Source organism: Orussus abietinus, unplaced genomic scaffold, assembly GCF_000612105.2.
Source record: "Orussus abietinus isolate OABI.00-Male unplaced genomic scaffold, Oabi_2.0 scaffold283, whole genome shotgun sequence".
Classification (NCBI taxonomy): domain Eukaryota; kingdom Metazoa; phylum Arthropoda; class Insecta; order Hymenoptera; family Orussidae; genus Orussus; species Orussus abietinus.
Genome location: NW_019394436.1, coordinates 26,947 through 42,818, shown reverse-complemented (window position 1 = coordinate 42,818; position 15,872 = coordinate 26,947). Strand labels below are relative to the sequence as shown.

The window sequence follows — 15,872 nt, the reverse complement described above, 5'->3', positions numbered from 1 at the left end:
AAATGAGCGAGCAGAGGTCGCGAGCTCAAAATCGGCCCGTAACTTTCGTGAGCCCGGGTCCGATTCCGCTCTTTTCGACCTCTCTTCGGCAGGAAGATTAAGCGCTCTTTCCCACTCTCTACCTCATAGAAACCCGAAGAATAGGATCCAGGGAATCTTTCTTGGCACACCTAGGATGAGGCATTTTTTCCTCTTTTTTTTAATTCTATTTCTTTAACTGTATCAGGCGGTCCGATTCTGCTCACTTCAACCTCTCTTCAAAGTTGGACCGCTGTTGGGCGGGAACGCTAAATCCTTTTTCGCTCTCTCGGAAACCCGATCTCACGGAAACTCGAAGAATAGGATCCAGGGAACCTTTCTTGGCACATCTTGGAGGAGGAATTTTTCCTCTTTTCTTTTTGCCTTTTTTTCTGTTTCTTTAATTATACCAACCCCTTGCCGTGCCGGATGAATACGAAAAGAGGCACCAGGGCTCCCAGAGCAATTCCTCCGTTCCTCCACCTTCGCCCTCCTACGATTATGACATCACCTTCACGAGGCTCCGCCCTTGAATCCGAAGAAAACGCGAACTCTCGAGCTCTCATACCATCCCTCTCGGGATATCTTAAACCCTTTCTCCGTTTCAACTACCTTGGAAATGTCTCGCCCACGAAACTTTTATTTTCCACCCTTTCATCTACTCCCATGTTTATTGTCGGTTCTTCCAGTAAAACTGTCGGCTTTATTTTCATCACGGAGGCTAGACGTTTATTTTCGAGCGTTGAATAGATGTTCTTTGAAAATCCTGCACTTGATCCGTTCTTAAATGGACACTTTTTGCGATTTATTTATAGGCAGTCCGTATTTTGTTTGCTTTGTTAAGAATAAAATATCTGGTGTTTGTTGGAAAGGTTGTTTCGATAAGGGGGTCGCTTCCGTTCCCTTTTCAGGGGCCTTTTCCGGTTCCACCTGGATTCGCACTTTTATATTCGATAATTAGGTCCATTTCGCCAGTTTTCAGAGATTTACAGCTGAAAAAACCTCCTTTCCCCCAGAAACTTGCGAATCCCTCCTCTCGCTTACTTTTCGATTAACCCTTTGAGTACGGAGTCCTTTTAACGTATGGGCGAAATTTATCAAAGCGTGCAAGCAATCTGGACCAAACGTCGGACGTATTTAAACGTCTTTGGGATGCAAAGGGTTAACCTAACGTAACCTAAAAAGACCTTCTGTATCTAGGTCCTCTTCACAGTCGGAATTGATAAAGATTCTGCACGATTGATAGAGGATTTTATATTCGGGACGTCGAGTAAACCAATGGCAGCAAGCCACTAAAAATGGTGCAAATACACGTACTCCTCGTTGTGCTCGTTAATTCCCCCTCTTTTTTCTTTTTTTTTTTTCAACGTAGATCGACTCGCAACAGTGAAAAGCCATTGGTCATGTATAACGTTCGACCGTGGAAAACGGGAGGAAAATTGCATCGTATTTCGTTAATCCTCCATTTTGGGCTGGCCTGATCTTTGCTAACGCCATCCAACGAGATTTTCATTTCACAAATTCACCGTAATCCGTCCTCTTGCATTACCGGGACCGCCAGGAATTATGTCGACCGAAACCAATTTGATGGTCACTCGCCTCTCTTCCTCCATTCCTCTTTCCTCCTCTCCGTGACTGTGCACGATAAACTGCAGAGTATACAAAATTTCGAAAAAACAGGATTTTTTTAAAAATAGGCATATTGATAATTTTTCGTTTTCTAGGGCTCGTCCTCATATCCCACTTTTAGCGTTAAAACGTCTTTTAGCCATTTCAAGACTACAGGGGAAAAAATGAATTTTAAAGCTGAAAGCAAAGCGCGAGGGCGGATGTAGGTATTTTGGTCGGAAATGGTAAAAGTAGAAAGTTCGAAAAGTCAAGTCAGGAAATGATTCGAGAGGGGAGAACTTTTTCTTGCCGGGGTCCTCGAAAATGAGGGACGATATACTTTTCAGGGTACACGGGAAAATGTAAACGCGACGGCCACCGTGTCGCAGGAAACATTCCATTAAGGAAATGAGACGAATGCCACGTTAAATTACATTTCCCAAGAGAGGAGGACAGCTTCTTTCGACTCTTCTTCAACCCTCTGGGCTCCGCCGAGACGGACTTACGCCCTGAAGAGACGAAAACCTATTCGGAAATCTACTCCCCAAGATTTCCGCGCTTTTCCTTCGCAGGCCAATTTCTGAATTAATAGTCGAACGAAACTCTTCCCGACGGGTTTACTTGGTAAACAGATGAAAATTTGCTTGAAATCCTACCAGTTACTAAGTCCAATGTATACACGAATAATGAAAAGAAAATGGATTGACGTGGGCAACCTTTTTCAGAGGGGCCTTCCGTATATATTTCCTTTCTTGATCTCATATCATACCGATAGCACCAATCTCATGAAAACCACCTACTAAATAAGTATCGATCTTCAACATTTGAAATTAATTTACATGGATTTTGGATAAATAAATAATTGCTCGTGAACGGGTTAACACGGTTTGACATTAATAAGACAGGGTGTAACAATGATATTGAAGGGTATTTGTTATTCACGCTTCTGGAAAGAGCGCCTCAGAAACTCCTACTTCTGAATGTTGCGGTTCTCCTTAACAAACCAATTTCTAAATTAACAGTCGAGCGAAATTTTTCCCGACAGATTTCCCCGTTAAACAGATGGAATCTTGCTTGGAATCCTCCCAGATACTCGGTCTAATGTATACACGAATAATGGAAAGAAAAATGGAGATGGAAGGATCGAAGTGAGCAACTACTTCCAGAGGGACCTTCTATCAATATTTCCTTTCCTGATCTCATCTCATACCGACGGGTACCGATATCATGAAAATCTCATTTCTAAATACGATCTACTCTTCTACATTTGAAAATAATTTCCACGGAATTTAGACGGATAAACTGTTGATCTCGATTAGGCCAACGCGGTTTGACGTTGAAGAGATGGGACTTAACACCTGGGGTTAGAGGGCTGTTATTTTTTTTTAACCACCCTCTGCAGGGTTCTTCCTCGTAAAACCAGGATTGTAAACCTAATTGTACCGCTGTTTAATTAGTCGTTTAGTTCTTTTTCGGTAGTCTTTCTTCCGGGTTCACTGAGAGGTTCATCATGGCGTCTCCCAACCTAGGGTTCGCGATTATTAGGTTCGTCATAAGCTCTCCCAATTTCTGCGGAGTTCCTCGGAAACATCTTCGAGGCTCGTTTGGGCCAGAAGACGTTCTCGATGCGTCGACGGCGTCGATGACGACGAGCGTGACTCGTCGAGGAGTGCGTTAACGTAATTATAGACATTAGACGTATCGACGGAGCAAGTATATACCACGTTTACGTTCATATGACTCCTTGTACGTTCCCTCGAGAGAGGGAGAGAGAGCACCTCTCGTTGACGAGCGTTAAGTACTCGTTACGTCGATAAGGGTTGCAGTTTAGGATCTGTTTATCGACTAAAGAAAAATGGAAGTTGGTCGCAGTAATTTCTACCTAGCGGTGGAGAGCCTCAAATAATGGATTTTGAGTATCTAATAGGTTCGTAATTACTTTTATAATAAGTATGTTTATTGAAATTTTCCTATAATAAATACCTTTTGCTGGTAATATTAGCAGTGATTACTAGATAAAAATAAGTGCCCCGTTTATTCTCATATGATTCATTGTACATTCCCTCGAGAGGGAGAGAGGAGAGTCCTTTGCTGAAGAGCGTGACATATTTTTTCCCTCAATCAGATTCGCGGTTGAGAAACTATCAGATAATGGACTTCAAGTTGTAAGATCGGCATGACAACGATTGTAATTATTTAAAATTTACTCGCAAAAAATATCTCTCGTTTGGTAATTTTGATAATCGACGTTAAATAATATGATATATCACAGATAAAGAGAGGGCGAGTATCTCTCGTTGAAGAGCGTCAAGCACTCGGTACACCGATAAGGGTCATTTAAAATTCAATTATCGGCTAAAGAAAAGTGGACAATGAGCATCGTCATTCTTGGCTTACGAAAGTAGTCGAATGGGTTATAGACGACTATTCCGATACTACGTAACAACCGTTTAAATTACTTTAATTATTTCAATAGATACTTCGTTTAGTGATTTTGGTTGAATTAACACGTTGAAGTACCGCGTTTAAAATAGCGCACTCATAAGCTGTTCCGGCACTCAGCGTGTTAATTTCTGGACTGGCATATGATTGTCATATTCGTTGATCCCATATCCGACACATATGTCAGTCCAGATCCTCGTGTGATCCCATGATGTAGTCCGACTCCCCCTAGGGTGCTTCAAGTACCAATTACTCCGTAAAGGGCAGCTGTTTACGGTGCGATTGCGTATGGAGGGAAATTACGCGGTGTACCGTCTGATCAATCGTCGTTCGGTGATATCGGCAGACTCTACTCGTTTCTCTTCCGAGTGTGCTCAAGAGAATTCCTTTTTCTTGGCCTGTTTCAGTTGGATAGGTTCAAAGAGCCACCGGCGTTCGGTCCTATGTGCGATCTTCTCTGGTCGGATCCCCTCGAGGACTTTGGCAACGAGAAGAATGCCGAGCACTTTTCTCACAACAGTGTTCGGGGTTGTTCGTATTTCTACAGGTAAGTGGTAGAACAATTTCCTGATAGTAATTGAAGGTACAGGAAAAAAGGAATAATTAAGGGTCGGATGCACCAACCGTGATTATCCTGAAGTTTCTTACTTATGATTAAATAATTAATTTCGGACTAGTGGCATTTGTGTTGCACCGTCCGAAATTAGGCTAACCGGAGATTAAGATCCCATGTTAGGTAAACACCCTAAATAAATGAATTCTAATCACTCGTTAAGTAATCCTTGATCAAGGATTTTCACTTGAAAATTGGTGCTACCGGCCCTATGGTTATGATTAGAATGAGAAATTTTATCGCCTTGAGATTTTCGCGACCAATATGTTTGTGATTGATTATGGAAATATAGGCTTAAGTATATTTCGTTTACGTGCAATGTTAATAATATCTGCGCGAAATGTGGTATACGTGAAGTCGAATTTTTTTTTTCAAGATATAGTTTTTCAAAGTTTCTTTTATGGAAATGCGTTCGAGATTTTAGTATACAAGTATACGAATCTCAGAGGGCATGTATACTAAATTTCGAAATCCTTTGTGTACCAGTTGTCGATCACGTATCATATACAACTGCATGTATTTTGAGAAAAGCGCGTTGTAGGATAGTTAATAACATTTCTACCGATTTCTTTTCTCTTATCAGTGTTTTATTCCACATTTTGAATACTTTTGTCCGAATTCACACGTAGAGATGATATTCTTCGAAATGTAGTGCACATTCGTAGAAACGTCTTTAACGGGTATATATTACAGTATACGAGACGTAAATTTTTGTATTTGCTCGTTTACATATGTGCCCATAATTATGAAAGTGATCTAAGTCATATATTTTTTGTTTCGAAATTACATTGAATTAATTTCGTTTGCAATAATATGGCGTGAAATAACTGATAAACTCATTTTTTTTTTAATTTTGACTTAGACCACTTTCATAATTATGGGCACATATGTCCCTGCAGTCGAGAGAACAACTTCTTGCCCCAGGAAGCGGAGAATCGGTCAATTAAAATTGCTCCCAAAAGTAAAGCCGCGAGTGACTCTTGCTAAACGCTTTGTCGGCAAACTTAAAGACGCTTCCAATACGCATCGATCACCCCCTCGACTCTCGATCGGTCGTCGGACTTCCGCCAAAGTTCGTCCCCTGATAAGAGGAACCCATGACGTTACTTTATAACTTTGATCGCTGCTTTTTATCAGAGAAAAGTTTCCCGAGGAATACCTCGGTCTACAATAAAGCGCTTTCGTCCGCAACGTCGCACTTGAAAATGCAAAAGTAAAATATATCAACGTACCATGCAACCCCTTTCGCCTCTCTTCGCCGGTTTCCGACAATTCTCGAATAATGACAAACTAAATTAAAAAAAAAAAAAAAAAACACCGTACAGAAAACTATTTTTGGGAACGCATTTTGGATTCAGGAAAGATATTTATCATATCCGCAGTCATTTCTTCATAATTTCAAAGTAATTTCGTAATAACATCGCAATAAAATCGCGGTGACTTCGAAGGAGTTATCCGAAGAGAGAAGTCGCGGACTCGAGCGACCGGGAAACAATTGCACTCCGATAATTCGTTTGCAGGTGAATTTTTCCTGGGACAAAGTTAAGTTCTTCGAGAGCAGGGTCGGGGCTTCCAGGATTGCGAGGTTGCTCCCGAGGTCTCTTTAGGAGGGCAAAAGAGACGTCTTTTTCTCGCGTCCATTAAGCCCTCGCTTTCTCTCCTTTAAGTCCTCGGCCCCTCGGGGAAAGCTCCCCTCGGGTCGAGTGCAATTCGAAATTTCGACTTTGGCTTCGCCGGGGTTCGACCGGAGCTCTGACGCAACCCGTTGACCTCTTTCGAACCCTTTGGCCTCGCCTCGAAGGAGCTTCCCGAGGTCGAGGCACGTCCTTAATCCCGAGGAAGCGTCGCCGAGGGCTTTTCGCAGTCCAATTTCGCGGGAGAGTCCTTAGGTCCGCAAACCGCGGACTTATCGGCCCCGGTCGATCCGCCTTGCGGCTTCCTTCCTCCTTTGCGAAGGATTAGCGAGGATATCGGTCGGGTATTAGCGACACCTGCTGCTCGACGCCTTGCCCTGCTCCAATTTCGCTTCTTTTCCGATACCGTCGCTCGATTTCGCAGACACGCCGGACTAGAAATTACCCCATAACGCGAAACCCCTCGTTTCGGATATCTGAGGGATACCTACATCTCCGGAAAGAAATTTTCTGCGATTTACCCAGGATGTATTTTGATCCCCCTGCCCGTTTATTTACAATCCGAAACCGCCACAAGAAATTCCGAGGGAGACCGGATAGTGCGGTGGATCTCGTTGAACCTTATTTCTCGAATTACGTCCCGAGTGAACCGGAGAGCTTCCACGTTGTCGATAATGCGGACCCAGGGAAGAAAGCTCGATGAACGGTCGCGGAAGAAACGCCTTTGACTCGTAGGCAAAAGCTCGAGGATCTTCCCGAGGGGTATCGAGGTCCTAAAGAGACGCGAGATGATGACGAGCTTTTATTTATGTCTTCGCTCCCCGGGTCTTCAAAAGCTCTTCGGTCTGCCCATCGTGCGGTCTGATGAGTCAAACACGGGGGAGCTTTCGCAATTTTCTTCGGCTTCCTGTGATCGTCCTGCAAGCGCCGCTCCGAAGAAAAACCACCTCGAAAGCTTCTCTGAATTATCGGGGAATTCCTTTCAAGGAAAAAAGGCACTTGTCTGGCCTGGGATCTTGTAAATGTTTGGCGTGCCGACGTTTGCCGTCAGATCGATGGATGGAGAAGGAGCTTTCGAAGTTCGTTAATGTTTCGTCTATGAAAAGAATTATGCACGAATAGGGTCTAAGCTCCTCTTTCCCAGGAAAAAGAATGGTTCTTTTGTCATTTTTTGGATTTAACATATTTGATTTGCTCGCATGTATCTCAAAGCTCCATAAATGAAGTGCAAGGGAGCTTCCACAATTTTCTCCAACACCTTGCGATCGACCTGTAAGCATCTTTTTAGGGAAAAGAACCTTGAGTGTTTTCCTAATTATCGGAGAATTTCTTCTAAGGAAAAAAGAGACTCATTTGGTCTGTGATCTTGTAAATATTTCACATTCCGGAATTCGTCACGAGACTAATGAAACGCGAAGACACTTTTGAAGTTCCTTAAGATTTCCTCTTCGCAGCTATTCCGCACGGAGAGTTCCGAAAAGCTCCTCTGCATTTTCGACAGAGATCTTAGGAGAAGAATGACGGCTCTCTCGAATGACGGCTTTTCGTAGTTAACATCTATGATGCGCTCGCATTTGTCAGGAACCTTGACGAGTGAAACGCGAGAGAGCTTTCAGGGTTCCCTTTATCGTTTTCGAATCGCCTGGAAAAAGCTCTTCCGTATGCAGAATGCCTTGAGACCTTCCTCGGAATTTCGGCAAAATTGCGGGAAAACCGAGGAAGCTTTTTTCGTTTCCATGCTTAAAATTCTCGACTTGGAGATACTCAGGATTTTCTGAAAATCTTTCAAAAGGGGGAAGTCCTTTCTTCGAAGTGGTTTCGAGGCGTCTTCTAATTCTTTTACGAAGCCAGCGTCGAAGGGAAACCCAGAGGAAGAATCCACCTCCGCTTCGCTGACTCCGGGTCGGCCATCTCGACGAATCATCCTTAATTTCAGTAAGAAAAGAAAGCGAAAGCTCGGCGGGAAATCTCAAAGAAGCGTTTCCCCACCCCGTGTCAAGGTCTACAAAAGTGCTGCGATATTTCACGTGTCTTCGCCCTCTCGATTCTCGAAAGCTCTTTGATCCTGGAATCTGATGAGTCAAACGCGACGGAGCTTCCACGGTTTCCTTTAACGTCTCCTAATCGCCCCTGAGAAGCTGTCTCTCGCACGGAAGCTGCCTAGGAGCTTTCCCGGAATTCCGAATAATTCCCCGAAGGAGAAGAAGTCTTTTCCGGCTCCGTTTTTTGCATCACCGGGGCTTTTCATCACCGTGGGGTGAAAATAGCAGGCATTAATGAGCATTTATTCCCGTCTGCGCCCTTCCGGAGCTTAAAAACGAACCCTTAATTACCTCCTATAAATAACGCCGGAAAATAATATTTCCCCGTTAATTTGGCTGGAAATTATTTCCCAACGGCCAGGTAGAAGAGATGAAAATGAAACGTGCTTTTCTCTAACGTGGTGTTTCTTTCGCGTCCTGATTGGCAGATACGCCAGACTCCCCTGCAAGCTCCGGGAAATTCAAGCGCGGAAAGATTCCAGGGAGTGTACGAAGAGAGTACGCATGCTCTTAACGAAACGCAATCGCGGCAATTAAGCGCGGACGAGGTCGAGTCCTGTCGGCCATTGATTTTCGCGAAATTGCAGGTCCCGGGCTCGAATTTCCGGCGCTTTGAGTGCCCGGTAAAGGCGCGCTCGCGACTCGAACTCCTGGAATCGGCGAGCTCCGCGATGTCGCGCGGTAATTCTCGCCTCGTGCAAACAGGCCTTAAGGCTTGCGGCCTTGCCTAGCCTTGGCCCGCAACGATGACATGAATTATTCGCCAACTGCTCGCGGCCCTGCTCATTTGTCGACATGCAAAACCGCCCAGATATCGTGCCTTGAGTTTCGACTCCGATGAGGACCCCTTTGACGAGTCCAGCTTTGGCCACTTTCAGCCAATCGCGACCAGACTGTCAGCCGCTTTTTTAAGGCGAAGTGAAACCCGTCTCGGATCAGTCGATTCGAATAAGACACATTTGTCAAAGGGTATTCCCCCATAACTAGATGAAATTTTAGCACATTATTTGTGTGCATCTAAAGAAAGTCCAGACTCTTTCGAAATTTTGATTGTTAAAAAAGATCCTTTTCGCTTAGCCGGGACTAGAAGTAAAGTGGCGTTGTTCCTTGCGTTTCGACTCCGACGAGAACCCCTTTGACAAGTCCGACTCCCATATGAGCCGCTCAGTGCACACGTCGACTAACTCCACTTTTTGAAAAATCTTAAATTTAGGTGTCAAATCACTTGGTATAGTCATAACTTTTTATATTTATAATATCTTTCCTGATTAATAGAGATTAACACCATTAAACGGCAAAATTTTTTTGGGCATTGAATAATAAGTAATTTATTTCGGAAGCCATTTTGATTAACTCCATACTCTAATGTAAATCGTAGACGAATACCTGACAGTATAGTATTATTGGATTATCTGTTGCGGCCGTACATCGACGCTTTTTTTTTTAAACAGCCGAAGATGCTTTCCCCCTTTCAACAATATGAGTAATAAAATCGCATCAGCAAACAGATAGAAAGAAGCGCAATGCAGACGGTAGTTAGTATAACAGTGATCTCTCACGCTGAATGTCACTGTATACTTCACCAATATTACACGGACTACATATTTTTTGGTCTTTTCAACATTACTCCCTGATTGTTTTTAAAGAACTAAATATTATACCGTTATAATCAAGATGAGTGAAACTAATAACAATGTGGATGTGGAAAGCAGGGATGATTCTTCGATACGATTTATCAGCAGAAAGTCTGGGGCAAGAAGACGTTTATCGTGTTTCTCGGATTCATCCGATTGCAACGGAACAAATTCCCCAACAAACACATCGATTGGGAGGAAAAGAAGTCGTAATCCTGATAAATGGGTACGAAATTTACAAAAGCATAACGGAACAAAAGGTTTGGCATACAGGAATAGGGGAGGAAATTTAATACCTGCAAAAACATTTGTCGATATAAAATGCAGACGATTATTTTTTGGCTATTCTTTCTTATTAATTTTATATACCGTTAGATGAAAACTATAACTGTATTTATGTATTCTACATTATATATTTGAAGTTATATTATAATAGGAATTTTAAAAAAGAATCTACATTACTTCATCGCATTTCTCAACTTTTTGTTTTATGGAGTTAATCAATGTGTGCACTCACAATGTGAGCGGCTCATATGTCGATCAATATACAATTCCTGAAGGCTTTGATGCGAGAGACGAAAGTATCAGGACGTCGCGCAACACTTTAAAACGTTCTAATAATCGAGAAACGCATATTTAACCGCAATAAAGGCAAGAAAAGTATCTTGGGAACTTCTGTGCTAAGATGAAGGCAAGACGAGGTCTCTGACAGAAAGTTTAGTTGGCATGAAATATGCACAACAAATGACCCTGCGGTCGATAAGTTTCAAAAATCACGAATTTAGGGGACTTCTCGAGTTTTACTTCGATTTGTTCATAATCATTCTATTGAAATCACGTATGGAGTATGCTAGTTCGTATAATTCTCAATATAGAGTGCAACGGAAATCAATATAAATGTCGGCAATGTGGCGCGGCAATTTGCATTACCACTAGATTACTCTGAGTGGAGATCGGAAATCGTTTCCGATGGTACACCAATTGGAAGAACTCCTTTTTATCGACGTTGATTAAATTTCTCGCCTACTTTCGCGTCACCTTAACCGTCGACTTCTGAACAGTTGATTCGGGAAGGTACTTATTGCTCGCGAGAAAGTACCTGCACTTCGCGCAATTGCAGCTCGGCTTGCACGCAAGGCTGCACGCGAAAAGTTGCGAGCTTGCCGGCTCGTGAGGGGATAATTTTATCTCCCGCGATAAGGGCCTCGGCTGGTCGAGCGCTTTATAAATTATAATACGCTCGATAAATCATCATCAACATCAACGTCGCTCGGGACGTTCGAGAGCAGGGTAGGAGGGTGGTCGCGACCTCGATGAGGGATCGATACCTTGCGAAAGGGCAGGAGTGCCGCCATCGGCTCTTCGCCTGGGTGAAAATTGTCCCTCAAATCCCCCAAATTTGGATCGAACCTGTAGGAGTGCCAAAAGGATCGTCCATTTCTCCGGAAAATCAATAACGGACCAGCGAATCTTGCCCAAACCTCGAGTAATTACCCTAACGAGCGTGTCGTTCGTCGTACAATTGTGGCATCGAAAATGGGATCAGCGAGCATTGACTCTTTGATCAAAGCAAACCCTTTTGAGCATTTTTTCTATACGGATTTAACTTACAAACTGAATAGAAAGCACTTTAAATAAATAGTATTAATTTAGAATTAGTGATTTATTGTATACTAGCCGATGTACTGCCGCAGTTCACGCTAGGACGAGAAGAGTCCATTGCCCGAATTTCATGTTGCCGACTCGTGCGATTTCGCGGTTACGAGTACCCATTCTACCACCCCAGTTATTACCCCTTCAAAAAGCGAAGATAGAAGGTTCGTCCGATATAAATGCAATAAATTTCAGTCGAAAGTATTTCCGCCAAATTTTATTCTTTTAGATCCACCCGTTTTCGACAAAGCTCAAAATTTCAACCCCCTAATCACCCTCTTAGGGGCTTGAAAACTCCCTTCTAACTGGGTGCGTACGAACAGGGTACGCACAAAAAGGTTCACTTCTGGACCCACCTTAGACCATTCCCAAAATGTCAACTTTCCAGGCCAAGGAATTTGAACTCGATTATCTCCGTATCAGTGAGTCAGTTATTTTATGTGTCGAGAGTATTTGTACGAGCATTTTTCAAATATCTCGTAAATCAAGGTTGAGATTCGACGGTTTTCAGAGGTTCACTTAGCAGGGTCTTCCTCGCGGCGCGTTGGCCTAGGTCAGGGTCGCGGGGCAAGGTCAGTCACGCGAGGGTCCGAAGGTCAGCCGGAAGAAGGGCAGGAGAACCCGGTGGATTGGGGGTCGGGGGGTAGCCGCGATTCCGTTGGCGCCGGGCGTCGACCAATCGGGGCGCGGGACCGTCCCCTCGTGCCGGCAGGGTGGTTCCCGGTTTTACGGCAAGTAAAACGGGAAATTTCGTAGCCACCGGTTTACGACGTCCTCCTCGCCCTTCCTTCCAACCCCCTCGGCTCGACACACGTACAGGATGGGCGGGTTGAAAGCAAAATGTTTGTTCTAGTACACCCCAGCCCATTACGGAATTGCCGCTACACGTGCATACGTGCGTTATGACCAATGGGGTTCGACCTCGCGAATTACGACCGGCCGTCTAATTACTTCGGTATCTTCCTTACTCTTACTTTAATGGGTTACCTGTTCTCGTATGGGGCCCGAGAAATAACGGACGGGACTTTTCCATCCACCTTTCAAACGCGGTTTTCGGGGGGAAAAAAATCGGAATTTCGGGAAAAAATTCGGCATTTGATCAAATTAAAAATTGCTGTATTCGCCGTTTTCTTAGTTCCTCCTCGTCATAATGAATTTCCAATTTGACGATATTTTCTAAATAATTAGATATGAAGGGTGGGTTTTAATTTAATACTTCTTTTCTTTGGCTCGTCTTGTTTAAGAGCGATGGTGCTCCTTTTCTGTGAATTACTGACTGAAAAATTCGGCATTTGATCAAATTGAAAATCGCTGGTTTTGCCGTTTTCTTAGTTTTTCCTCGTCGTAATGAATTTCCAATTTGACGATATTTTCTAAATAATTAGATATGAAGGGTGGGTTTTAATTTAATACTTCTTTTCTTTGGCTCGTCTTGTTTAAGAGCGATGGTGCTCCTTTTCTGTGAATTACTGACAACCGATGCAGGCTTATTTGTATTTATTTTCTTGTACAACGTCGAGTTGCCTCCGAGCCTTTCTCGAAACTCGCATACCGTTTCCTCCGTTATTTAACTTGTAGCTTCAAGAGCGGGCTTGATGTTCGGCAAGTCTCGGAAGTTCCGAAACTTTTCCGAAAGTTTCACCCCCTGCTACGTCCCCGTTCGGCTGCATTTAGATTTCTGCATACAAGCGCAGTGTTAATGTTTTGGAGCGTGGAAATGTATGTTATATAAATCAGCGTAACAAAGCAACCGACTTTCTGTAGTACTCTTGAATCACGAATAGGTTATTAAATTTATTCCAAAAGTTTTTTCATTATTATGAACTCATTGCCGAAGATGAATTTTGATCCATCATACGTTCGTGTTCTTATTCCCGATATCCACGCATCAAAATGTTTGGTTGAATCAATAATGTTTCTATTGTGTCAACTGTAGAACAATTGTATTACATGAACCATAAAATATTTAGCCGACATGATAAAATCCTTTGTTAATAACTCTTGGTTTATTACGCCAAATATTCTGGCTCACCCGAAATATGTATTAATTTGGTTGATTTAACCAAAGTATTTTTTAAAATCAACAGAACGATTTTAACTAAACCCTTTGAATGAAAAAAATGAATTTGATCAAGTGAACTGAAGTTTGAATTACTCGCCCAGTATTTTTTAAATCAACCAAATGCAGTCGATCGAACGATTTTGTTCAATGAAACACTTTTTTTCTGCGTGTAAGGAAAGTTCAACTAGGATGTAGATGCGTTACGGGGCATCTCGATAAAATATCATAAGGATCTGCCGTAACAAAATGAAGGCAAAATCGGTATCACGTGCGATCGAATCGGTGGTCTGAAATCTGATGAATGACCGACACGATATCAAGCTCTCACTCGGCGCTTCGAGTTGCCAATTTATTACCGTATCTCCCTCGAAACTTGGTTGCCGTTTCCCCTGTTATTTAAGACGAAGCTCCCAGAGCGGGGTTTCGGCTCTGGAAGTTGCCGAAGTTCCAAAAGTTTGCGAGTCGGGTTCCTGCAACACGCCGCCATTGATAATTTCTGGATACTTAACAGATGTACCCTGAATTGCAAATGCGCGGAGCGTTGAAATCAACATATCACGGTTTGGCAGATTGCCGAAAGTGGTGGAAACTGCGAAGGTGCTTTTTTTTTTCAGCGCGCAAAAATTAAATCAGGGAAATTTCTTGGCGCCTTAAAACAGTACCTCGCAATGGATAATGCATTTTTATTCTGGGCATTCCTTGGCGCATTAAAAGAACATTACATTTCGTGTAATGTATTTTTATACTGACCTGAATAAAAATTGGGCAAGATATTCTAGTGTCTACTGATAGTGCAGGTAATAGGGAGATCTGCTTACCAGAAATTGCCCAAATCGTAATCGTGACGTCATGTATACAATTGATTCACGCAGATTTGACCTAATATCAGAAATTTAATAATAGTAAATTTCCCGTCATGTAAGCCTTTCCTTGGCTTGAAATTAAAATTGGGTTGCAGGGGGTCAATCGTAGGCCATGATTAGGTTAAGGTCACATCATGCGTTTTTGCCGGACCTGCTAAAACGCATGCGGTTTGATCGGATAGCCTCAAATGTGTCACCCTCTTCCGATTAAGGTGAAGTGAAACCCCCTTCAAATCAGTCGATTCGGATACAACACTTTTTTTTAAGGGTATTAAACCAAACTGTCCGAAATTTTGACACATCGCTCCAGATCATCTAAGAATTGTCCTGACACATTCAAAATTTGGATTTTTTTTTTAATTTTTTAACTCAACCCAGACCAGAAACAAAATGGCATCGATCTCTCATATTTCGATCAATATACAATTATCGAAGGCTCTGATATGAGAATCTAAAGGGCCCCAGAAAGCACGAATCCAGAGGATTTCTGGAGTTTCGTTTCGATTTCTTTATAATTATTGTACGAAAACGACATGTGGAGTATGCCATTTGGTACAGTACCCAATATAATTCGACCCAGCTGTCAATATACAAACGAACGTTGGCAACTTAGGCATTTAGAAAAATCTTCTTTATCGACGTCTATCAAGTTCCTCGACGTGTTTCACTTCACCTTAAGATGCATCGAACCCATCGGTCTCCCTCGAGCTGTCATTCGATTCTGCGTACCAGGATGCGGCAGCGTGCGGTAGACGCGGCCAAAACCCAGTAGCGTGTCACGTTCCATTTAGATACAACAGGCCTTGACCACCCCTTTGGTCAACCCGAGCGTTTTCGTCGGTTCTCCAGCGCATGTTGTGACTAGCTTTATGTTTCTTCCAGTTACGCAGCTTGCTGCGACTTCCTGCAGAACAACAACCTGCTGAGCATCATTAGGGCGCACGAGGCGCAGGACGCCGGTTATCGTATGTATCGCAAATCGCTGACGACGGGCTTCCCATCGCTCATCACAATTTTCAGCGCGCCCAACTACCTCGACGTGTATAACAACAAGGTAAAAAAGAAAAACCGCCGCGATATTTTAATAAGGCGACAACGCGTGGCGGAAGAATGGTCGCTGTGGGACCAAAGTGCCACTCGACGCCGCTTTATAAGTAAATGTTTATTATTAAATCTAATTGAGATCATTTGGTCACTTTAGTCGTTTCAAACGACAAATGATTCGATTAATGGTGGAAGGTAGAGAAGTTTAATTACGATAAGCACGTAACAACTAAATTGAGCCGACAAACGTTCGCGTGCA

General features: G+C 43.1%; 1 protein-coding gene across 6 annotated transcripts in view; it reads left to right on the top strand.

Annotated features, from left to right (window-relative positions):
* LOC105702800 (serine/threonine-protein phosphatase 2B catalytic subunit alpha isoform) overlaps positions 1–15,872 on the top strand; it is an 89,611-nt gene that overhangs the window by 48,089 nt on the left and 25,650 nt on the right. For all 6 annotated transcript variants that reach the window (XM_023432303.1, XM_012430654.2, XM_012430653.2 and 3 more), the window contains exons 8-9: positions 4,476–4,615; positions 15,452–15,623. In XM_023432303.1, coding sequence (XP_023288071.1) covers positions 4,476–4,615; positions 15,452–15,623 — 312 coding nt within the window. The remainder of the gene's footprint in view (positions 1–4,475; positions 4,616–15,451; positions 15,624–15,872) is intronic.